The following is a 26,337-nucleotide window of genomic DNA, read 5'->3' on the forward strand; positions in this document are numbered from 1 at the left end:
CAAGATCTCTTTTTTGGGGAGTGGGAAGGTGGGTAGGTAGTTGAGAGTGGCTTATGTCAGCAGTTCTCACACCCTTTTATTTTATTTATTTATTTATTTATTTTTTTGGACAGCTGTGACAGATAGCACCTCACACCCTTTTATACTCGTAAAAAGTGTTTCAGACTCTGAGGGGCTTCTGTTTCTGTGGGTGATATCTATAAATATTTATCACATTAGAAATTAAAACAGAAATGTAAAAAATACTTATTAATTCCTTTTAAAAGAGCAATATACACATTATATGTTAAAGTTATGTAAATAACTTTAAAAATTTTTATTCTCTAACATAAAAAATATGAGGTGAGAGGCATTGTTTTGTATTTTTGCAAATCTCTTTTAATTCTGGCTTAATAGAGACGCGAGAGTCTCATAGCTACTTCTGCATCTCCTCTCTTGCAAAACGCTGTTTGTTTGGACTATATGAGTAAGATCCAACCTTGCACAGGCAATTGGAAAAAGAAGAGCCTCAGAGACTCTCTGAAAGTATGTTAGGGACCCATGGCATATTCTTTGAGAGCTGTTCATTTATGCTAATATCCACTGGGGACGTTCAGGCTCCCCCCTCCCCTTTTTTTTTTTTTAAGAGATGGGATCTTGCTATGTTGCCCAGGCTGCTGGAGTGCAATGGCTATTCACAGGTGCAGTCATAGCTCACAGCAGCCTCAGACTCCTGAGCTCAAGCACTCCTCTTGTCTCAGCCTCCTGAGGAGCTTGGACTACAGGTGCCTGCCACTGTGCCCGCCCTGCCCAGCAGTTCAGGCTTTTGAAAATCACATTCTTTGTCTAGTATAGTAGTAGAGGAAAGTCTGTGTCCTTTGATTCAAATTGTGTCACAATATCGTGTAATCATTGGTTTTGGAGCATAGCAGAGGAGGGGGAAGGGGCATTGGGACTTGAGGGCTCTCTGAGGAGGAAAGTCGACTCTGCAGGCTGGGGCTGTGCAACCAGCCTGCTGTGAGGGTCCAGTAGGGTCTCCCCGGGGCCCAGGGAGAATTTAGGAATCTTCTGACAGGCCTTTCCCTTTGTCATTTGGGCATAGTTGGTGTTGGATTACCTGTTGACAGAGTAACTAGCTTGGGTTGTAAAATAGCCCAATATGTCTCTCTTACATTCTCTACTTCTAAAAAAGTTAAAGAAAAAAATAAAAAAAAAGAACCCTGGTTGCATCCGTATGAGACATAATACAAATGGACTGCTTGAAGCTTGCAAATTTAAGCTTTACAGCTGGGACTAATTGGTCACCTCAACTTCTGTTGAGCGTGAGTTGAGCTTAGAAATGACTAAACCTTTAAACCAACAACTGAAGTGAGTTCCATGAGAAGCCATTCTCCTCGTTTTGAGATTATGGTGGAAAATGAGCAGCAGTTCGTTCATTCAACAATTATTTTTGAAGTGCCTACCCCATGCCAGGTGCTATTACTGGCACTTGGGATGCGTCAACAAGAAAAGATCCCCGAGCTCGTGGAGCTTGTTGGAGTGAGGTGGGTGTGTGGTAGAAAACAGTTAGCAGGAGAAGTAAGCGATGCTCTGTGGAAGAGAAACAGAGTAGTGTGAGGAAGGTGGGTGGGGACAGGTAGGGGGCGATTTCAGACAGGATTGCCAGGGTGGGCCCTCTTGAGAAGGCAGACTTGGGTAGGGACTTGAAGGAGAGGGGGAGTTGGCTATTGAGTCGTTAGTGGGCAGGAGGAGTTTCCCAGAGGCCGGGCGCGGTGGCTCACGCCTGTAATCCTAGCACTCTGGGAGGCTGAGGCGGGCAGATTGCTCAAGGTCAGGAGTTCGAAACCAGCCTGAGCAAGAGCGAGACCCCATCTCTACTATAAATAGAAAGAAATTAATTGGCCAAGTAATATATATATACAAAAAATTAGCTGGGCATGGTGGCACATGCCTGTAGTCCCAGCTACTCGGGAGGCTGAGGCGGCAGGAGGATCGCTTGAGCCCAGGAGATTGAGGTTGCTGTGAGCTAGGCTGACGCCACGGCACTCACTCTAGCTTGGGCAACAAAGCCAGACTCTGTCTCAAAAAAAAAAAAAGAGTTTCCGAGGACATTCAAAGAATGGCAAGGAGCCCAATGTGACAAGAGTAGAGTTGGGGCAGGGGAGGGGACACGCTGCAGAGAAGTTGGCACTGCGATTGGAGGAGCGAAGGAGAAGGCTTTCTGCCATAGAAAAGGAAATATTAAATGCGTGCGTGCTCCTGGAAGCAGGAGAGGTTGGGAGCATGCCCTGGGATGAGCGCTCCGATTGCATTGGTGGCTGGGCGAGTCCAGAACTCAAGTGCTGATGCCGGACGGTCATGGAGGGTCTTGAAGGACAGTCTGGGGAGCCCTCATTGCTCCTGGAAGATTTACCTGGTAATGGTGTGCGCAGTGGAAAGAAGATAGCTAGCAGAGAGAGGGCTTGTAGCTGAACCAGGGCTGTAGCACTAGGAAGGGAAAGGGACTGGGAACGTGGTATATTATGGGGTGGTGGGGAGGGGAAGACTACAAGGTGGAAGCACTTGCGTGGAAAACCAGGTGAAAGGACAAAAGGTGGTTCATTTAACGTGGACATGAAGCACTCCCAATCAGAGTTATCCGAAGCCACATTTCAGGCATTTGCTAACTTACTTTGGAGTCTCTTTTTAGCGACAGTAATGTAATGATTTTGGTTCCAGTGATTATAATTGAGAGAAATTGTGAGTCACTTTCATTGAGAATCATTAGAGGAGAGGAAGTGGGTGTTGGCAACATAAAAAGGTATGGAGAGTTTGCCTTGACAAAGGAAGAAGAGGGAAAATAGAGCTGATTTCCTATTTCTATTAATTCAGGAATGGTAATTATTAGTAATAGTGCCCAAGAGTTACTAATTTACAGTGTGGATAATGTCACCATTTCCTTAGTTTATTGTGCTATTTTGTGGATATGAAAATAATTAACAAGCCTAATTAGTATTAGGCTCACACCAGCCTTGGTCTGTCTGTTTTTCCCACGATACCTGGTTTTTCCCAAGTTTTTCAGAGGCAGCGTTTATTCCATGTTGGTGCAGGAAGCACCCGAGGTCAGGCTGTGCTGACATGGAAGTAAGACTGAAGATGGGAATGATGGGAATTGTAGTTGACATTTTTGAGCAGGTACTACTATGTGCCGGGCACAGTTCAAGACACTTTTCCTGGGTTTACCTCAATCTCACTTCTTACGAAGTGTCTTACAAAGTGGGCACTATTGCTGTCCCCATAATACAGATGAGAAAACTGAGGCATGGACAAGTTCAGAGTAATTTACGTAGAATTGATATTGGCTGTACTAAGATTACCAAAGGAGAGTATACTGAGTAAACCGAGGAGAGAATACTGAGAGGCAAACATGGTATTCACACTTGTGTGTTGAGGGGGGGGAGATTATATTTTGGGGATAAGAAGAAGATGAAGCAGAGGAGGAACATTTTAGAATTTAACAAGGCAGAAATAGTTCTAATTCCAGGTTTTTGCAAATCAGAATTTCTTTACCCCCTTGAAATTTAGTGAATTCTCCTGCATTATTTTTACCTTTTCTGCACAGGTATGTTAAAGCTAATGGGCTTCTGTATCTATCAGGGAAATTAAAGTGACCTAGAAAACAGTTTCTAATTGCATTCAACTTATACCTTTATTACAAGTGGCCAATTGATTCCGCTGGTTCCCAGATTGTCCCAGGGCCTTTGCACTTTCCGGCTAGTTACTTTTTCAAAATTATGTTCGCACATCATTAACACAGAAAACCTCTCCCTATGGCAGTATTTGAAGTCACTTGTCAAAACAACTTGAGCCTTACCACAATGTGTCATTAGTCCACATTCATGCAGGGTGACCCTCCAGTTTTCAAAGCAGTGAAAACAGGCTTCGAATTTGCCTCTTGCCTTCCCCGTTTTAGTACAGGAGCTCATCTGAGCATTTGTTGCCCGGCTAAAACGGCTAAGAAAACTCTTGCTCAGCAGCTGTCGCATGTTTTGGGCTACAGCTGGCCACTTGTGCATGCATTCATTTTGGGAAACTGCCAGTGGAATGGAAACTGGTAAGTTCCCTGAAAATCTGGCCTGGGAGGATTTGTCCCGGGAGAGCAGGATTTAAGAGCCTCCCTGCCCTGTGAATGTTGTTCATCATCGGAAGTCTCTTCAGTGGAGTGTTTCTAACACCGAGAGTTTATTTTGAGCTGTTTTCTGGATCTCTCTGCTGGATTATGCACTGAGTTTAGAATTATTTTTCTGCTTAGCTAGGGTCTTAACCATTTCCCTTGACTTCCTCTGACTTTTTTGATTAAGAGTTAGTATTTGGCTATAGAAAGGAACATGCCTTGCAGTTGCTACAAAGACTGTTGAGTCTCCATCACACTATTCCCTGGTGTCAGCTTTCTGTATTCCTTGCTGCTGGGAAAAGTGGGGAGGTTTGCAGGTGCTTTCTGGGCATGGGGAGAAGCAGGTTTCTCAGGTGTGAAGTGTACTTGACAGTGAGGTAGGTAGGGGCCCTTCTGAAAGGTGACCAACAAGTAAGTTTGCTACACAACGAGAAGAAGAAAGAACAGTGTGAAGTCCTGCCTCTGCCTGGGTCATCACCGTTTGTGATGATGCCAGCGAATGGGCTTCTGGGTATTTAGGGCATCCCAAGCTCCATGACTACACAGCGGCTGGGGCTGGGCAACCTGCCTCTGTCTCCCAGTGGGTTGGGTCCTGTATCAGTGGGGGCACGTGTACCACTGAGCCTGAATAACCACTTGAGACAAGGTGGAGTTGTCTGGGCTCACTGGGATCCCAGATGCAAGAGCATTCCCCAGTGATGACACCGAGTTTGTGCTCCCAAAGTATGCAAGCTCGGCTGGGGCCAGCAGGTCTCTACTTGGAGGAATCACGTCTTTGCTCAGTTTAGTGGCTGTTCCAGAGTTGAATGCACACAGTCTGGGCTGCTGCAAGGTTGCAGTGTCAGTTGGCATGAGCAGATGTTCAGGTATGACAGAGAGGTGAGTGTCTGTAGAGGCTTTAAGTTTAAATAGGGGCAGACCCTAAGGGCATCCTGTCAAGGGAGGAATGGTTTGTGGGAATGTAGCAAACCTTAAGAGACATGCTCTTGAGAGCTGGTCTGTCTGGTCTCTGTCTTTTCTTCATCCTTTTTTCATCTCTTTCTTCCCCTTTCTTCCATTTTCAGGTTTTAGCTCTTTGCCAGGCAGATCAAGGCAAGTGGATTAACAGCCACTCAGCTTTTGCTGGGAAAAACTAGAGGGGCCATTGCTGGTAAACAAAGGGGGAAGGCATGGAGGTGAATATTTATATGACAGAATCTGGTCATGCACTACCTGCCATGAGGCCACCATAGAATCATGGAAAAAGTCCTGGGAAGCTTGTGCCCATCTGCCACCTGCCAGGCTTGCAACTTTCTGAGCCCCAGCACCCTCGTCTGCTCATCAAAGAGATGGCTTTGCAAGGTTCCTTCTTGTTCTGGAGCTCTGGGAATCACAAGATGCCCGGGGTCGATTCTCCCCCTCTTTGTACAGAAGTCTCTCTCATGAACTAGGAGTGCAACCTGTGTGGCTTGTCTTTCGCTGTCATACAGAGCATCTCACCTCTTTGCACTTTAGAGGAGAGTTATTATAGCTGATTCTTCCATGCATACCCAACCTCCCTCAGAGAAGGACTGAGACATGTGAAAATGAATCCACAAGTTTGGGAAATTCACAGACTCCTCATCTTCCATGACTCATGGCTATCTGGAATAATCAATGATTGTCACATTTTCTTACTGTCTTATATCGACAGGGAAGCATATGCTAAATGTCCCTGCCAGGGAGAAATGTGGGTTGACAGTAGTGTTTTCCTGTTTGTATGGAGCATTTTTACCAACTGGAGCGGAGTCCATCCATGGCTGTTAATAGGCAGAAGAGCAGACAGCAAAACCGCGGGACCAGCAGCTACAGGGGTCTGCCTCTGAGCTGCATCCATGATTTCTTTGTCTCCCTTTAATTCCTTCTGACTCCCAGGGATCTAAACCCCATTTGGAATGGGGTTGATGTTTAGAAGCTCACTCAGCTACCTCTTGCTACCATTCCACTTTCTTCATTTCTTTTTTCCATGGCTGGCTGTCCACCTCTTTTAGTTACGTACTATTTATCCATGATGAAGGTGGACTTTGAACAATTCTAATTTCAAATCGACTAAGTGGGGTTTGTGGAGTTATTGGGTGCAACACCCACCCGAGTAGGACAATATTAGCTTGTGGCATGGCTCATTCTGCCCCATTGCCTTTTGCCAAAGATGCAAGCCCAAAGCATTCATTTTTATGAGAATTCTGAATATCCAGTTAGTTTTTATATGTTTGTGTCATAATGAGCTATTTGTGAGACGATAGGCCCCCAAACTGGTGAAACCACCACACCATAATATTGCTTTGCCATCTCTTTTCTGTCGGGCTCATGTACCCATCCTCTTCCTTTGAGAACAATCGGTCTCATTGCTTATCCATAAGACTGTGGAGCTGTCCTGTCCAATACTGCTGTCATTATCCTCCCTTGATTACTACCATTATTTAATTATTGTTTATGGAAATGCCTGTAGCACTTTAGAGCAATTAAGATTCTGATTTAAGAACAGACCTGTCTGTCCCGGAAATGTTCCACTTGAGAGCAGGGGCAGCTTTGGAAGTTCCCAATGGTTTTAAGCTGGAAATTGATACCCCAGTATCTTGGCAGTTGCCCCGAGCTGTCACTTGGCCCAGGGGCAGCGAGTAGCCTGCCGCGGGCTCCTAGCATCCCGGCTTTGAAAGGGCAAGGTAATTGGAGAGCCTGCGCTGGAGCTGTGGGCCCCACAGACTTTTTTAGCACAATGCGGAGTGAGAGGCTGCTTGTTTTCAAGAAGCGAAGCTGATTAGAGGATGAGGACTCTCGCCTGCTCCGGGGACATGGGGCCTTGCTGGGTGAGTGTGTTGGGGAGGTGCGCTAGGCTATCTTTTCAGTCGCCTCATTATAAAAGACACCTCTAAGCAGGCCTTTTATTTAAAAACAAACAAACAAACAAAAAAGGTATCATCTCTGAAGACCTAGTTGTCCATTGTGTCACCCCTGTACCTCCGGAACCACTAACTGATCTGCCTGCAGAATTTCCGGAGTTCAAGGCAGGCCGATGAGGGTTGAGAGCACTGTGCACTCTATGCATGGTGGTGGCGGCATCTCAGTGTTAGGCAGATAAACGATATGCACTTTGAAGTGTTCCTTGTTTCCTGCGTAATTCTCGAACATTCCGAGTCCTTTGCCCTCACGCAGGGTGGCTCAGGGTGTCCTGTGCAGCTCTGCGGGCATGCTGGGCCTGTGGCCGTGCAGGGGTTGAGAAGGACATGGCCCAGGAGCGGTGGGAGTGGCCGTGTCTCGGGGTCCCCTGCTGCCGCAGAGCCTCCGGCATGACCTGCGGGAGCTCCTGGGTACCTTCCCGGCGTGACACGTGTCCTCTTTTCTCTCCCTTTCTGCTCCCAAGGATGTCAACGCAGGCGAGGGCAGTGAGTTTGCAGACAGTGGGATTGAAGGGGCCGCCACCGACACGGACCTCCTGTCCAGGCGATCCAATGCCACCAACTCCAGCTACTCGCCCCCTACGGGCCGGGCCTTCGTGGGCAGCGACAGTGGCAGCAGCTCCACCGGGGATGCGGCTCGCCAGGGTGTGTACGAGAACTTCCGGAGGGAGCTGGAGATGAGCAACAACAGCGAGAGCCTGGAGGAGGCTGGCTCGGCGCACAGCGACGAGCAGAGCAGCGGCACCCTGAGCTCCCCGGGCCAGTCGGACATCCTGCTGACGGCCGCGCAGGGCACGGTGCGCAAGGCCGGCGCCCTGGCCGTCAAGAACTTCCTGGTGCACAAGAAGAACAAGAAGGTGGAGTCGGCCACCCGGAGGAAGTGGAAGCACTATTGGGTATCCCTGAAAGGTAAATGGAGGAGCCCTGGCCCAGCGCTTGGATGCAACAGTGTTTGTGCAAAATTGTGCACATCCTCATGGGACAGGGTGGGTGGTTTTGTGGTTACCATATAGCATTTTAATTCATGCTGATTAAAACAATTTCATCTTATTGTGATAAGAATATTTAACATGAGATTCACCCTCGTAACACATTTTTAAATGTACAATACAGCATTGCAGACTACAGGTGCAGTGATGGCAGATCTCTAGAACTTGTTCATCTGACTCAACTGAACCTTTATGTCCCTTGATTAGTAACACCTCCATCCCTAGTCCTGGAAATGACATTTTATTTCCTTTACTTTTTTTTTTTTTTCACAGTTTAGCTAGAGGAGCATCTCATGTCTAGTTTTCTCGTATATACAGCTGGTTCTGATGACAGTTTCAAAGGATGAATTCCAAAAAATTTTTTTAGAACCATTCAAGTTTGTGCATTTCACAGTGACTGTTTTGGAGGGAAAATCCTTAGCTTGAATCCTATGAAGTTGCCTTTTTTTTTTTTTTTTAGGTAAAAAAAACAAATTGATGGAGTATCACTAACTTCATAGAGTTCAACCTGATGTTAGTGGAATGTGTAAACCATATGTTTGTGGAAAAAGTCACAAGCTTTGTTTGAGTATGCATATACAGAAATACATACATGTATGCATATGTTACTATATTTTCTTATATAACCATATATTAAAGAGCAATATAACTGTTGCTCTTCATTGTCATTTTGCATGCATTTGTGACATGCATGTATATATTTTTGCACATATCTGCATATTCTTGGTAGTGTAGAAATTATAATACATTTGTGAGCTCTGTGTTTAAAAAAACACTGTTTTAAGCATACTTAGAATTTATATCACAAGCTAGATTTGAAACAATTAATATATATCAGAATAGGTTAAGATGGTTCTCAAGATTGATGGAAGGGCATAGGAGGAAGAAGCCTGGCTTACCAGTGTCAAACTAGATCGTTATACTGGATTTCACCAGCTGTGGTTGGTTTGGGAACATCCAATCCTACAGGTGTAGAACAGCCTAGAGCCCTGCTCAGGGAGGTGGACGCATGCCTGTGTGGTGATGTGCAGGTCAACCCTTGCACAAGTAGGGTTCGGATCCGCCCTGTTACTATGGGCTGTTGCAGCTACTGCGTTGATGGCTGATGGAACAGGAAGGGAGGGTGTTGGTTAGGATATGAGTTTTGCTGCATGCCCCGTACACCCACAATGACAATGCCGTAGCAAGACAGAACTTTATTTCCCTCCCACCTGTCAGAAATAGGCTGCCGTTTAAGGCTTGTGCTATGAAGTCACCCAGGGGCCCAGACTCCTCTGTCGTGGTGCTCAACTATTCCTAGAGCTTTATCTTTTGATGATTTTTTGATGTAGCGGTTGTGAAACACTGACGATGTTCATCCTGCAGAAGCACTTTAGAGGGCTGCTGCTGCTCTTTCTTATGCATGACCTGCCTTGGCTGAATTTGGAGGCACTGCAGGGTGGTTGTATCTGAGGGGCCTGGACCATGCCAGCTGCTCTGCCATGCAGGGAGGAGATGAATGTCCTCTTCTTCCTCCACCTCGTGTTCCTCCCCAAGATGTGCACACCACTGGAGACTGCAGCCTCTGTTCCCTTAGCATTTATTTTATAAATCAGTGCTAAGTTCTTAATCGCCTGATCAGAAGACCACCTGCTTTACAGTCACCCGAGGTTGTACCCCACACCTGCTGAATCACAAGGTTGGGAGGCACTAGGGCTACCATAACAAGCATACAGACTGGGCGGCTTAAACAACAGAAATTTATTGTCTCACAGTCCTGGAGGCTGGAAGTTTGAGATCAAAGTGTTGACAGGGTTGGTTACTTCTGTGACCTCCCCTCTCTCCTTGATTTGGAGACGTGTGTCTTCTTCCAGTGTCTTCACACAGTCTCCCCTATCCTTGTCTATGTCCAAATTCCCTATTCGTCTAAGGACCCTGGTCCTCTTGGATCAGGGCCACCCTGTGACCTCATATTGCCTGAATTAGGTGTAAGTGGAGGTCAGGACTTCAACTCGGGAATTTGTGTGTGGGGGGGCACAGATTCATCCCATAACAGGCCCTGAATTCCTGGTTCCCAGGTGCCTCTTACTATAAATTTGAGAGCAGCAATGAAATAGAATAAAAATAATATTTTTTAGAATAAAAACTACTCTAAATTATTATTTTTTTTAGAATAAAAATAACTAGTTGACTTTTTCTCACTTGGCCCGTAGCAGAGGGGCTTGTTTTGTTTCTGCTGTTCCCTTAGAGAGTAAATGACACAGGAAGCCCAGCTGTGGGCGTTCAGGAGCACAGCCCACGAGCCCATGGGTGGGGGGAGCCTTCACTTTTCTGGTGACCCAGATCTGAGTGACACAATCTGTCAGGATCCAGGCCGGGAACACGGAGCCACAGAGTCCTTCGCGTGTTCATCTTGACGGGTCCCCATTATGTGTTGACACCCTTGGGGCTTTGTCCTTGCCACTCAAAAGCAAGACTTGCTGCTGACTTTTTCTTAGCAGTTCTTAGATACTAAGAAATAAAAAGCGGGCCGGGCGCGGTGGCTCACGCCTGTAATCCTAGCTCTTGGGAGGCCGAGGCGGGCGGATTGCTCAAGGTCAGGAGTTCAAAACCAGCCTGAGCAAGAGCGAGACCCCGTCTCTACTATAAATAGAAAGAAATTAATTGGCCAACTGATATATATATAAAAAAAAAATTAGCCGGGCATGGTGGCGCATGCCTGTAGTCCCAGCTACTCGGGAGGCTGAGGCAGAGGATCACTCAAGCCCAGGAGTTTGAGGTTGCTGTGAGCTAGGCTGACGCCACGGCACTCACTCTAGCCTGGACAACAAAGCGAGACTCTGTCTCAAAAAAAAAAAAAAAAAAAGAAATAAAAAGCAGAACACCTGGGAACTGTGGGATAGAGATTTTTTTTCTAAAGATTCTTTCACATTTGACAACATCACTAATTAAAAAAAAAAGGTTTCATCTGGAATTAAGTCCTTGGTGTATCTCTACAGACAACTGAAGAGCATTCAGATTATGTTCAAGTGAAGACGGAGGTAAACAGATTTTATCAGGGAGTGTGTAGTTCTTGGATTTGCTGCTTCATGTGTGTCTTAAAATTGGAACAAGTTGATAATTGAGTGAAAGCTGATTTCAGTCACCTACTGTTATGGGTGATTCTAAACCAAAGTTGAAAAGTTATAAAAATAGCTATTTGGGAAGACCATACAATGTTAATGTGTGCTTGTGTTAGGATTTGGGGTGTCCCCTAATTTATTAGCCACAGACTTCTTTCTCTGTTCTCAACCTATGGTAAGGTGTGTTGCCTTTTTTATGTTAAGAATCTATGGATCATGAGTATATTGTTAGTCATAAAGATTATTCAGGGCAGAGTTTCCCAGCAGTGGCATTGTTGACATTTTCTAGATAATTCTTTGTTGTGGGGGCTGCCCTGGGCATTGTAGGATGCTTGGTAGCTTCCTTGTCCTCTGACCACTAGATATCAGTAGCATCTCTTCCCAAGTTGTGACAACCAAAACTGTTGTTGCTAAACTTTGCTCCACCAGGAGAACCTCTGATTTAGGGAAAAAAAAGTCTTCCCTCCCCTTTTTGTTTTCTTATTTATCTCTGATCTATGCTAATTTAAGACATGGATATAGGAGATATGGATGACTCTGCTATTTGATGTAAGTGTTCCTGAAAAACCTTGAGATCTTTGAATCATACGGATTTGGGAGAAACTAGAGTTGGGGCAGACTACTCAAGAGGTGTATATTTAAATTTAATACATGTAACTTTTAAACCCCAAAGTAAACTCTACTAAAAATTTATAGCAATAAATACCATAAGATTTTATCTTTTTTTATTTTAGCGTATTATGGGGGTACATGTGTTAAGGTTACATATATTGCCCATGCCCCCCTCCCCCCTCGAGTAAGAGCTTCAAGCATGACCATCCCCCAAACGTTGCACATCTTACTTGTTGTGGTTGTATATACCCATCCCCTCCCCCCCTAAGATTTTATCTTTTAAAAGAACATTGGCACAGGACTTTACCTTTGAAGAAAGAACCCACTATAACTTGAATGGGTAGAAGGGATCACTGAGACTCCTTGACTGTGGAGACAAGGTCAAATGTGAAATCTCAGAGCTCAGGAACATCACGCAACTAGGACTTGACAGTAGAGCCCGTGGTCACACTGTTTCGGGGAAAACATGAGAAATGGGTGGACATGGCACACCAGTATGCCACCTTCAGCTGTGTGTAGGGATGTAGTTGTTTCATGGTAATGTGAAATATTATGGGCTAGGAAAAATTGCCTTGGAACCAATGTGACTTCCATTGCTCTGCATCATTCTATATTCCTAATTGCATATGAGTAAATTTGCTTTACTGACTTACATTGTAGCTGAATAGATCATACTTTCCAGGGTTTTGCCATTCACATAAAGTGTGACACTTGCTTGAGGAAAGGAAGATGGTGAAAATTGACCCGAGTACCTTATGCTGAAGTTGAGGGAAAGTCATAAAGTTGCACCCAGGCTTTCCCTGATGAGATTGATTTCGATGAGTTGAGAGTTAAGTGTTGAGCTAGTAATTGCTATTAAAGTGAGCTTCAAGTTTAGGTGATGATGGAGGAAATCTATTGAAGCCATCTTGCCACAAGCCTATGAAATATTCTGTGGCTACTGTCTCATTAATTTCACAGTACTATTAGGTATGAACTGGGACTCTGACTTCCCCCAGGCCTTCATATGTGTGCCATGTATTTCCTCTTTTAGTAGGAATAAGGAGACATGGTTTATTTTCAGAAAAAAAAAATTTACAGATAAGATCTGAGTCCAAAAATGTGTCTTTGCTTTCCTTATCCTCAAAGCACTTCAAGCTAGTATTATATATATTGTTTTCTGCAAGGGCATAGTCCAGAAACTCAGTACATTGTCCAGAGTTTCCTGGTTGCATGTCACGTAAGATGTATTGGAATGGGCTCCAAAGCCTTCCAGTCCTCACACGGTGCCACGTACCGTTCTGGCCAGTAGAACCATGTTTGTGCCCTTCACCGGGCAAAGGAGCCACAAGACCCCCATGACTATTAGGAGACCTATCAGCAAACATTCTAAAACAGAAAGTGAGTGTTTGAAAGAACTCGAAAGGTTTGCATGAAGGAGTCCCATGCAGGTTGAGAAGCTGTGACGTAAGGGCTTTGTCCTTCTCTAGGCTCATCTAAGACTTCAGTCCAAACATGGCGCCATTTTCTTTACTTCCTGGTTTCCGCACACTTTAATTTCCAACTCTTTCCTTCTGACGGGGCACAAGGGTTAGGTTCCGCTACAGGCTCTTTATTGCCCAAGCACCAGATACTCATGCAGACCTCTGTTCTGTTTCTTCAGGATGTACGCTCTTTTTCTACGAGAGTGATGGCAGGTCTGGAATAGACCATAACAGCATCCCCAAGCACGCCGTCTGGGTGGAGAACAGCATCGTGCAGGCCGTGCCTGAGCACCCCAAGAAGGACTTTGTCTTCTGCCTCAGCAACTCCCTGGGTGATGCCTTCCTCTTTCAGGTTTGTTGGACATTCGCTTTGGCAGGGCATTTCATACCTCTGAACTGGATACCTTCCTCTCTTGCCTAAGTTCCCCACCTTTTTTTCCCTATTAGTGGTGAAATTTATCTGTTGCTCATTGTGAAAACAAAGAATGTGAGTGCCAAAATACACATCTGTACTGAATTTCAGGAATGAGAGACCTCATCCAAAGGGGTTCAGAGTGAGGGTCGAAGGGGCTTATGAGTTAGATATGAGAAACTTGCTCTGTTTGCTGTGAGTTGAAGGATTCCTTAGTGTAATCTCAGTACCATTTCTGTCTTACTTTAGACAGGGATCATGAATTCCTTATTTTAGACATGATTTGAGCTGTCAAAAAATTTATCATAATATGTTCTTTTCTGATATGAATCATAAAATAAAATAATGACATCCTAGAAATAGCTGGCTATTCCTAAACATTTTATATTTCTCATCAGAACTTTTCTACTCAGCATTCTTGCAGTTTCACTTGGTTGTTTGAAAAAAGACTTCCCTGCTAATTTTATAGGGAATATTTGCTTTTATAGGGAATCCTTTGAGTTTGGATAGTTGTAATACACCCTGTAAGAACTTTTTTTGTGTTATTATTTAAGAAGGCTTTCTCTATTTTTCCATTAATGAGTTAATTTCGCAAATCTTTATTTCATACCCGTAAAAGTGCTCACATATAATAGGGGGAACAGACACAGGAACAAATCTTTATAATGTGTTAAGGCCCAACAGTGAATGTTAAAGGAAATTCAAGGATAAATGGGGTAAGAAGGACAGTGGGAATATTCCACGCAAAGAGAGAGCCAGAGCAATGGTATGGAGGAGAGAAATAGTTTATTTCTCTAAGTTCCTGGCTCTGGCCTCTACAGCTATTTCTGTTTGGACAATTAAAGTAAGAAATATAAAGTGATGATTTTGTTTGTGTAAAGACAAAGCATCTTTTTTTTTAATCTGTGATGTAAAACACACAGAATGAAGAGTATACAAAATATAAATATGCTGCTCAATGAACTATCTCTCAAAGTAAATATGTAACCACCACTCAGGATAAGATATAGGAAGTTTCAGGCACCCTATAAGCCATCTCCCACATCCCACCCACACACACAGCTTATTAGTTGAATATAGTGAATATGTCTTTTATCATTCAGGCAGGACACTTTTGTTTATCTAGGAATGACTTAATTTCTCTATCATTGTTGAAGGGTAGTTTTGCTGGTTATAGAATTCTTAATGGACAGTTTTATTTCAGTGCTTTCAAAATGTCATCCCACTGCTTTCTGGCCTCTGTAGTGTCTAATGAAAAATCAGCTGTTAATTCCATGAGGATCCTTTGTATGTGATGCTTCTCCCTTATTGTTTTGAAGATTTTGTCTTTAAACATATGATTATGATATGTTTAGGTGTCAGTCTATTTGAGTTTACACTATCTGGAATTCATTGTTTTTAGAATGTGTAGATTTGTATGCATATGTGAGTGTTTGTGTGTGTGTGTGGGTGTGTGTTTAAATTACATTTGGAAAGTTTTTGGCTATTATTTCTTCAAATACTCTTCTTATTCATTTGTTTCTTCCTCTCTGTTTGTAACTCCTATTATATTTGTATTAGTACGCTTGATAGCATCCCACAGGTCTCTGAGACTCTGTTCATTTTTCTTCATTCTGTTTTTATCCTATTCCTTAGAATAATCTCACTGAATCTACTTTAAGTTCACTGATTCATTTTTCTGCCTGCTCAAATCTGCTGGTTAGCTCTTCTGGTTACTCTGTATTTTAACTCTAGAATTTATATTTGGTTCTTTTTTTAAAAAAAAATACTATTTATTGATTTTTCTATTTGGGAAGTGATTATCATTCTCATACTTTATTTCTTTAGACATGATTTTCTTTAATTCTTTGAATATATTCAAAATAGTTGATCTGAAGTCTTTGTCTAGCACACTCAACATTGAACTTCCTCAGAGACAGTTTCTATTGATTATTTCCTTTCCTGTGTATGGGCCATACTTTATTGTTTCTTTGCTTGTCTTATACTTTTTGGTTGAAACTGTACATGTTAAATAATGCAGTGTGACACACTCTTGGAAGCAGATCCACCCCCTGTCCTCCAGGGTTTGTTGTTGGTGGTGGTGCTTTGTTCAGTGACTTTCCTGAAATCTATAAAATAAAGTCTTTATGCTTTGTCATATGTGGCCACTGAAGTCTCTGCTTAGCTAGTTTATTGGTCATCTAATGATCAGACAGGGATTTTCTTAAATGCCCAGAAGCAGTAGGTCCACCAGTCTTTCCTGAATAGAAATCTGTGTGTTGAAGCACCTCTTCAGTGCTCAAGCAGCTAATTTTCAGCTCAGCCTTAGCCTTCGTCTGTGCTTTCACAGAGCCATATGGGGTCAGCTAGAGGGTAGGACCTTCTTGGGGCTCCCTGGGCATGTGCATGTGTGTGACCGTCTAGACTTTCAGGACTGTGTCAGAATTTTTCAAAGTCCCCTTTAGAAATCTTATTCCTCAGCTTTTCCTGAAGTTTCCTGGTCATTGGCCCAACTGTTATCATTGCCTCAGGCAACTGTGGTGTTAATCAATTGTAGTGATTGTTTTTCACAAACAGCCCCCTGGAGTAAAGACTGTTTTGCATGAGTGAGTCTGAGTCAGGTCAAATAGGGACAAGCCTGTGAATGGGGGTTTCCTGGGACCTGCTAGACAGGTGGACCAATGACAGCTCTCTCAGGTGTTTTGGGGGCACTGTAATCCCATTCTATTTCCTCCAGTGGTTGCTGGGCTGCTGGTTTTCATGTGATTGTGGAGATGAGAAAACAAAGATGGAAATATGGCAAGTTAAAAATGCTGCAAAACTTGCTGTTTCTACCGAGATTCAGCCAATTTGTCTTCAACAAATGCGTATCACATTGCTGTAAGCCTTCATTTCCAGAGTTCTGAAAAAGTTGATTTTGACAATATTTGCTAGTGTTCTTATTGCTCTTGAGGAAGAATGGCTTCTGGAAGGTTCTTACTCCCCCTTTGGTGCTGATGGCATTCACCAGGGCATGTTAGAGACTGGACACTATGAACAATTATGTCAGGATAACAAGCATAAGCTATGACAGTCCCAGGGCAACTGGGACATTTGGCAGCCTTTCCATAGGTGCATTTGGGTTGTTCCTGGGTTTGGGGATCATGAGCAATGTTGCTATGAGCACTCTTGCACCTGTTCTCAAGATATGTTTGTCCACATTTCTGTTGGGTATGTACCTAGGAGAGTTATTACAGGGCCATGGCATAGGCACATGTTCCTGTTTACTATAACAGATAACTGCCAATTTCCAAAATGATTAAAATAATTTATACCCTTGTTAGCAGCCTAGGAGAATTCCAGTTGTTCCTCGTCTTTGGCAACTTGATATTGGTATTGTCAGATTTTTTTTTTCTTTTTTTAAGCTATAGTGTAAAGTTGAGCACATTTTCATGTACTGAATGCTAATTTCAATATCATCTTTTGTGAAATGCTTATTTCAACCTCTTGTCCATTTTCCATTGGGTTTCTTTCTTAATGACTCATGGCAGTTCTTTATGTATTTTGTCTATCATCTCTTTGTTGATTATATTCATTGCAAATATCTTTTTCTACTCTGTGGCTTGCTTTTTACTCTCTTAAAGGTGTAGTGTGTTGTAGTAAAACTTTTAATTTTAAGACATTCTCATTTCTCAACTTCTTAATAAGTAGTGTTTTGAGTATCCTATTTTAGATGAGATTGGGCGTGTTCAGGGTAGTATGGCCGTAGACTGAGTATCCTATTTTAAAAATCTATGTGCTCTAAGGTCATGAAAATATCCTTGTATATATTTTGTAAGTCATTATTTTTCTGTAGCTGGCATAGCTTTTTATTTATTATTTTTATTTGGAAATCATGCAGATGAGGAAATGTCTAACTACTTTAACAACAACAGCAATAACATTATTATAACATCAGTGCCTATCTTTACTTAGTCCTTATTGCATACCCCCATCTTGAAAGTGGTTTACAATGTGAATCGTGTTCTTGGAGCCGTAGTGAGTGACTTAGATTGTATAACCATATTTTAACCCATTGATGTGGATCGTGTTCCCCATTTGTTGAGGCTGAGGCTACAAAGGCTAATAATTGGACCCCAAGTCACATATGCAGCTTAGGGGGTGGATTCAAACCAAACTTCTCTTTCTCCAAAGCCTCTTAGTGCCTGAGTGTGCTATTTATCCTATTACTATTATATCTAAGAAGAACATGTACAAGAATCAATGACTATAGTAAAAAGTGACTAACCTTTTCTCCTTCTTAGAATTAATATTTTTTATTGGAAATATTTCTAGATTGTAGCCTGATTTGGGGTATGGTTGCCTTACCACACAGGTTAGATGATTATCTAATCAATTTCAGGAAGGCTCCCTTTTGTGCTTATACATTTCTGGTGTGAATTCCTTTTGATGGGACCTTCATGGCCATAAAATTGCTAGTAGAATCTAAATATCCAATAGGTCACATCGAATAAAATCTTTTTGTGTGGCAACATAGGACCTTATTCTTGAAAACCTCTGTGTCTTTTTATTATGGTGAAATTTCTGTGCTACTTACGTGGGATAGAGCACAAAATGAACCTTCTCAGAGGAAATTACTGCTATTTGGGAATCATGAAGGCATTTTCTGCCTTGTACTTACTGTAATCCACATAACTCCAGAGGAGCCGAATTTGAATGAAACCTGTGTGTGTAGGGGTGAGGCTAACTCAGGGGAGAACAGCCATGATTATGGAAATAATTTGTAGGTTATTCCAGCCCCAGGGCTCAATTCAGTGCCCGCAGTTTCCAGAGCCCGTGTGCTGTGGATTTGATGCTGTTACTCGGATACCCACAGATGCACCCATGGAAAGCAGATTCAAGTTACCAGCAAAAGTAGAAAAGGGGTTTTGTGTGCAGGGTTGGGGGTGGGAATGAACATGAATGTTAGAGCAACTTACATAGAAGTGCTGTGCTGTTTGCAAAGTGAGACTGTAACTCCTGCATTTAAACTAGTATTTTAATTAGAGTCTTTTCCTCCAACTTGAAGCCAGAGACAGTGCCTACCACCTACAAAGTACGGTATCATGTTGGGCCCTTACTCATCCGTTACCTGAGGGTGTCACATACACTTCCCAAAAGCTCACCCACTTTTATGGTAATATATCCTAATATTGGTTTTTAATTCCCATATTAAATGCCTTGGGAACATAGCTACCAGGCAGAATTAGAAAGATGCCTGATTGGGTAGAAAATCAGATATCTAAAGGAAAGTAGAAAATATTATCTCTGGGAAGTGATTGCCTTTCCTTCTGCAGAAAGTTTTCTTAGCATTTAGAAAGTCACTTGTGTGAGAGTATTGTGTGCATATTAAAAAGAGATTCATAAGTAAAAACGAAATAGTATCCATCCCATTACATTGAGCTGAATTGAAGATTAAAGGTGATAATGCAGTTAAGTGTCTGGTAGATATAGCAAATGCTCCATAAATGTTAGCTACAATGACCATTTTAGTAATAAAGAAAAAGAGACTAGTTCCACGTGCTCCTCTTAAATAAGTGTCTTTATAGAAATTGAGTGCGGCTCCACTGCGAAAAGGATTTGAGTTTCATCAGGCTCTGAAGATCTATCGTGGAATGCCATGTCTGACCCTACGTGTCAGATTCAGGAAGGTCATTGCCACATGCCCTGGACAAAGGCAGCCAGGTTAGGGGAAAGCCCTGGAAATCATCTTTCACAAGGAGGTGTCAAGTGGATGTGTCAGAAAAGATTTTAGAGGGGATTTAGCATCTTGGACTCAAGTGCAGCCTCCCTCTTGAGTAGGTGCCACCTCTGTAGCTGGCATAGCATTTTATTTATTTTTTTTTATTTGGAAACCGTGCAGATGAGGAAATGTCTAACTACTCTAACAACAATAGCAATAACATTATTATAACATCAGTGCCTATCTTTACTTAGTCCCTATTGCATACCCCCATCTTGAAAGTGGTTTACAATGTGAATCGTGTTCTTGGAGCAGTAGTGAGTGACTTAGGTTGTATAACCATATTTTAACCCATTCATATAGAGGGTGTTCCCCATTTGTTGAGGCTGAGGCTACAAAGGCTAATAATTGGACCTGCCAGCAGGTGAGGCTGCCCACGGGGCGGCCACTCCCATTCCTGGGGATCGTTTGTTTTGTTAGTCAGCCCTAAGCCCTAGAAAGTTCTTCACCATGTTGAGATAGTGTGTTCTTCTTCCTGGTAACTCTTGCAATTTCCTTTGGTTTTCATATTCACCACCAGAGTCTAGTGCTTATCCTTCCTCATAACTTTTATTTTATTTTTCTAATTTAATTTAATTTTTATACATTGGATCTCACTGCATTGCCTGGGTTAGACTCACACTCCTGGGCTCAAGCGATCCTCTGGCCTCAGCCTCCCAAGTAGCTGGGACTTTGAGCATTCACCACGGTGCCAGGCTGTTCCCACAGCCTTTACCTCCTGCCTCGTCTTGTGTTTGGGCTGCCCTGCCTGAGGTTCTTGAGCCATTCTCCCCGTTATTTGTAAGCGTGTTCCGGGGCGAGGTGTCCTGTCCTTCATGTGGTCCCTCCGCCCTGGGCAGCCTGCAGTGGGGTTCCTGCCACTCTTGTTTCCCTCGCAATGCTAGAGTCAATTCCTTTATCAGAGCCCACTTCAAACCGTTGACTCAGACAGAGCTTGTGGTCTCTTAAACCCTCAGCAGTAATGCTTTTCCAACAAGATCTTTCCCATCTTATTTTAATAGATTTTTTTTGCAAAAATCCCAAACTCAGAAATTTAATTACCTCTTTGAAATGTTACCCTCGTGGTTTTTGTCCTTTTAATGAACCTGTTGAAATCATTGTGGATCCTTATTTGATCTTCCCCGGTCTTTATATCCCTCTTAACTTCACCTCGTCTGCAGATAGGATGAGCTGAATGTGAGGTCTTCGTTCCTTTGTTGGTTTATGTGTTGACTTAGTCTGTAGGTGAGTCCTGTTTTCCTAACACCATGGATCCCATCCCTGCCCTGAGCCAAAAATTCAGATATATTTACCTTTGATTTTGGCACGGATTACTTGTGGAGAAGGGCCAGCTCTAGGATGTGAAGACCCCTAGGCACATATTTTTTATGGGACCCTTATCTATATAAAGAATTTGAATCGTCCCAGATCCACCTGTCAGCACCATTCTAGTGGCCCAATCTCAAGCAATCTCGTGAAAAAAAATACCACATGGGCTGGTGGAAGCAGCCCACTAGCCACAGACACATGTTCAAGAGCTTAGGGCATCTTCTTGACACCAGGAAGTGGGTGTCAAGGGTGGTGTGGGATGAGAGAGCTCCCTGAAGGAGATAAATGATACGACATCTCCTCTGGACCCGCCCTTTCCAGGCACCAGAGGGGGACTTTGAAAATTTCAAGAAAAGCTCTTCAAATCAGGGGCCTCCTGAGATGCAGGGCCCAGGCAGGAGCCCCATTGCCTACGTCTTAGGAGAGTATGGGTGTTGAAGTGTGGAATGAATAGACAAGGCTAGAAATAATGATACTATATGTCCTACTACTACTGGTATGCCAGAAGTTTTCCCTGCACTGCAAAGGTATAATTGTGGTTGAGCTGGATCTTAGTATACAATTTGTATACTGTTATGTATCATGCAGATAATATGTTACTAACCGTGTTGTCTTCCATTTCTTACCTTATTTTAAATTTGTATCAAATCAATATGAACACAGTTTAAAAGAATTGAGTTAACCTTTTAAAAAAGGCTTAAAGTGAAATTCTCATTCTCTCCCCTCACCCTGCCAGCCTCATTCCCCAGAAGAAGCTGTGCACAACTATTTTAGCTGATGTTCGTCTTTTTTCGTTTGTGTTCTTGCATTGCCCTTGTTTCTCATTAACATGCCTATACTGCTTTTTCTTAATGGATTTTAGATATTAACTACTTTCTGTACTTTCTGTTATGATAGATGACTAGCTTTGTTATACACAAATTATCCTTTCCTCATCTTCTTATATAGGTATATAAAAATTTAAGGTTAAATCAGTAGTCACTGCTAATATGTTGTTATGACCATATAAATATTATTAGTTGTTGAGCCAAGTAGTGTACTATGGTTTTATTTCTTTTTCTTGAAATAGAAAATATTTTTTTATTTGTTTATTCTTACTTGTTTCCTTGCAGTTAAATGGCTGCATCTTTTTTTTTTTTTTGGTCTCAATTTGCTTATTTTTCTGGTTATACAGCAATGATATTTTCTAAACCTCCAATGTGTTAGGTAATTGGTTCAGTACTATTGTTTCCTTGTGCTCCTATATGGTTGCTACCTAGACCACATGTACAATAATCATCCTGGAATTTTCCCCCTTTACCATCCTAATTACATTCCTAGATTTTAAATCTTCCCTTTTTTCTTAATAAACTCCTTCATTTTTATGAAAAGAACCTGTAGTAACTTCCTACAAAATGGTGCATATTTGAAAATGTCTTCATTCGACCTTTTACTTGAATAACATTTGAGTAATTTAGAATTTTGGCTTGGAAATCATTTCTCCTTGTTTTAATTATTTTCTGATAACATTCTCCTTTCTGATTATCTTTTGTGTGCTTTGTTTTCTTTTTTCTCTTCGAAGCATTTAGAATCATTCCCTTTTTCACTGGTGTTCTGATCCTTCATAGTGATTTGCCTTCTATTGAAGTTTTAGTTTTGGTTAATTTTTTTCCCCTAAAAGCCCACTCCGCCCGCCCGCCCGCCCGCCCTCCCTCCCTCCCTCCCTCCCTCCTTCCTTCCTTCCTTCCTTCCTTCCTTCCTTCCTTCCTTCCTTCCTTCCTTCCTTCCTTCCTTCCTTCCTTCCTCCCTCCCTCCCTCCCTCCCTCCCTCCCTCCCTCCCTTCCTTCCTTCCTTCCTTCCTCCCTGCCTCCCTCCCTCCCTCCCTTCCTTCCTTCTTTCCCCCTCTTCTTCCTCTTCCCCTCCTTTCAATCTCATTGGTCTTTTTTGTTGGAACCTGTGCTTTTGTTTGCTTGTTTATAGCTTCAGATTCTCTTGCGTGTCTGAGGATACCTAGATTCTAGAGAAGCTTTCTCTGTTTCATGCACAATTTCTCCTTTCTCTTGTTGCATTTTCTTTTGTGTGCTTTGGTCTCTTCCTTTCATGAGGGGGGGCTTCTAGCAAATGTCTGATGACGCTTGATTGTCTGGTCACACTGATGTGTGAGACACCAAAAAGCTGCTTGGATGCCATCTGTGCACATGAACTATTGGGGGCTTTTATAGCATGGACAGATAGTAAGTGGCCTTCTTGTGGAGGGACGCTAGTTGGCAATATTTATTGGTCTTTCCCTGTGGGCTGCTCAAGTTTGCCAGAGCATTGCCATTCACTGGGTAGACTTCTATTTATTCCTGTTTGCAGCAGTTAGTTGCAAGATTTCCTTCAGTGGGGAAGGGGAACCTCATATTAAGTTCTCTTTACAGATTTTAAAAATGATATCTTAATTAAGGTTTGTATGAGCAAAACTCTTAAATATGATAAATGTGGAACCAACAAGAAAAAAGTCTTTGTAGAATTCACATAGGAACTTTATTCCTATCTAGCTTCTTAAAAATGATAACGTATTCTTTTTTTTCCTTTTAAAATGAAAAAAGAAGTTTGGCCTACTTTACAGTTATTCTTGTGCTTCTGTGAACTTGAATTATTCAAAATTTTAGGTTCCTAGATTTGGCATATGTTCCTCAGTATTTCTCTTGTTTAAAATGAATTTCTCTTTTCCTGCCACTCACGCAAACCATTGATTATCTGAAATCACTGAGTGTCCTCCATGCAGTTGGATAATTGAAACTAGACCTATTTAAATACATAATGAATACCTGAGCCTCATCTTAACTCTGCACTCAAAGGGGCTCTTATGCAAAATGCATTTTTTTGCTGATTATATTCCACTGTTGGCACAAACTTTGCTTATTCCCTTTAGTGAACTTTATACAGTATTTATAGCATCACCAGAAGGCAAAGGAAGAAGCACAAAGTTCGCTCTCTCTACCTGTCTGCTGCTGTTTGTTTAATGGAAAGTGATGAGTGGTGAGCAGGTCATGCAGGTACCATTGAGTGGTCTCTCCTTCCTTCCTACCTTTGTGACTACTGAATTCTGACAAAGGGACCTATTATGGACCCGATGTCCCTAACTAAACTCGCCTGGTTTAATAAGGTGATGCAAGGTTGGTGACTTTGAATGGCTTTTTCTAGCATGTCAGGTTTTGAATCCTGGAGAGGCCACGCTGGAAAGCATTGTGTCAGGTTAGCAGTCTACTGTGATCAACTCTGAGTTGTTAAGCCTGTAAACGGTCGTGAAATGTTTTAAGACTTTTCCCCACTTAACTAGCTGTTGAGAGCAGTCTGCGGAGGGCTCACCCTCTCTCGTCAACCCACAGCTCTCTGCATGACACTGCAAAAGGACAAACTTTGCTGTAAAGCTCATTTAGTGAATTGTGCTTCTTAGAAATTGATTTGGTTTAATGACAGAGAATGGTGGGGACCGCTGTTTTATTTAGACAGGACAGCGGGAGTGAAAATTCTCTCTAATGGAACTGCCTTCAACCACTGACAGGTTTTAAAAGAGTTTAGAGGGCTGAGGCATAGGTAACGGTTAAAAGGGCTGATATCTAAATTTTTCATAAAGCTGTCATCACACATTTCTGTCTATGTTTCTGTAGATTTGGGGGTTTGTTATGGGTTTTTTTCTTCTTTTTGATCTTATTTTTCAATTACTCTTTTTTCCTTTTTAATTGTGGTGAAATACACACAACATTAAATTTACCATCTTAACCATGTTTAAGTGGAGAGTTCAGTGGCATGAGGGACGTTGGCACGGTGTGCAGCCCTCACCACCATCCGTCTCTAGAACTCCTTTTCATCTTGCAAAGCTGAAACTCTGCACCTGTTACATAACAACACTCTGTTTCCCCTCATGCCAGCCCCTGGCAACCACCATCTTCCTTTTTTTTAAATAAATAAGTTCCAGGATAGCTTCGTTGCCAAAATTAAATATACACCTTTCAAAGGAACATTGACTGGTATCAGCTTCCTTCATTTCTAATTTTTAAATGGGAGGCAAACCCAAGCTGCCTGACCTCAGAATGGACTGAGCTGCTATCGGCTGAGTTTGGCTGGGATCCTCAGGTTGGGGGGAAGAAGGAGGCCCCCTTTCATCAAGTAAAGAGAGCAAAAGCCTGTTGTTCATGGAACATACCAGATTGTGGTCCTACTTCGGGTTCAAAGTGTATCATACAGACTTCCTTAGTTTCGAAGCATCACCTGTTTTGCAATGGAATTTTTACTTGGCTAGTGTGTCAGTCGGGATGGGGTTGGATTATGCTGTAGAAAGGAGCAACCCTGAACTCTCAGTGACTTAATGTACCTTCTCATTCCTGCCCTGTGTCCGATGGAGGGTGGCTCCAAAGCTACACTCCCCCTGGACAGTTAGGGACCCAGGTACACAGAAGCTCTGATAGCTTGCTATCAGAGGTGTAAGATCTTTCTATCCATTCCTCGGGCATCCTGTCAGGGTTGCTGATATTTCCTTTCCGTACTCCATAAGTTGGGGGTGGCGTCTGGGAGGTGGAAGGTTCTAACTGAGCCGCGATGAGAGAGGCTTGTTTGGAGGAAATGGACGTGGGGCGCCCACCGAGCTTCGGACTGCCTCGTGTTTGTGCAGGAGTCTTATCCTCTCCTTAGAGGTGTGTCACCTCTGCAAGAACCACATCTAGATGCCCCACATTGTCCTTTTTTCTTTTTTTTTTTCTTGAGACAGAGTCTTGCTTTGTTGCCCAGGCTAGAGTGAGTGCTGTGACGTCAGCCTAGCTCACAGCAACCTCAAACTCCTGGGCTCAAGCAATCCTGCTGCCTCAGCCTCCCAAGTAGCTGGGACTACAGGCACGTGCCACCATGCCCAGCTGATTTTTTCTATATATATATTAGTTGGCCAATTAATTTCTTTCTATTTATAGTAGAGACGGGGGTCTTGCTCTTGCTCAGTCTTGGTTTCGAACTCCTGACCTCGAGCAATCCGCCCGCCTCGGCCTCCCAGAATGCTAGGATTTACAGGCATGAGCCACCGCACCTGGCCCCTTGTCCTTTTAAAATGGGTGAAAACACCGGCTTCCCAAAGCCTGAAAACTCCTCGTGTCACCGAGGTGCACATACAAAGTGGAACGTGTGTTTCGGGTCAAGGAACCAGCTTTTTATCAGGCACCACCAGGCGCCTTGGAGGACAAAGAAATGGTGCTGAAGGGTTAAGCTTTTTGGAACTTCCCTTTATAGTCCTGTAAGGATAATTTTTTTTTTTTTTTTTTTTTTTTTTGAGACAGAGTCTCGCTTTGTTGCCCAGGCTAGAGTGAGTGCCGTGGCGTCAGCCTAGCTCACAGCAACCTCAAACTCCTGGGCTCCAGTGATCCTTCTGCCTCAGCCTCCCGGGTAGCTGGGACTACAGGCATGCGCCACCATGCCCGGCTAATTTTTTTTATATATATATCAGTTGGCCAATTAATTTCTTTCTATTTATAGTAGAGACGGGGTCTCGCTCTTGCTCAGGCTGGTTTTGAACTCCTGACCTTGAGCAATCCGCCCGCCTCGGCCTCCCAAGAGCTAGGATTACAGGCGTGAGCCACAGCGCCCGGCCCTGTAAGGATAATTTTTAACAGAAAATTGAATACGAGGTATAATATTTTAGGATAACGATAGCAAA

General features: G+C 42.9%; 1 protein-coding gene across 3 annotated transcripts in view; it reads left to right on the top strand.

Annotated features, from left to right (window-relative positions):
- TIAM1 (TIAM Rac1 associated GEF 1) overlaps positions 1-26,337 on the top strand; it is a 360,609-nt gene that overhangs the window by 238,118 nt on the left and 96,154 nt on the right. For all 3 annotated transcript variants that reach the window (XM_076000522.1, XM_012780925.3, XM_012780924.3), the window contains 2 exons: positions 7,512-7,956; positions 13,392-13,564. In XM_076000522.1, the coding sequence (XP_075856637.1) occupies positions 7,512-7,956; positions 13,392-13,564 (618 nt within the window). The remainder of the gene's footprint in view (positions 1-7,511; positions 7,957-13,391; positions 13,565-26,337) is intronic.

The sequence above is a fragment of the Microcebus murinus genome, chromosome 1, assembly GCF_040939455.1.
Source record: "Microcebus murinus isolate Inina chromosome 1, M.murinus_Inina_mat1.0, whole genome shotgun sequence".
Taxonomy (NCBI): domain Eukaryota; kingdom Metazoa; phylum Chordata; class Mammalia; order Primates; family Cheirogaleidae; genus Microcebus; species Microcebus murinus.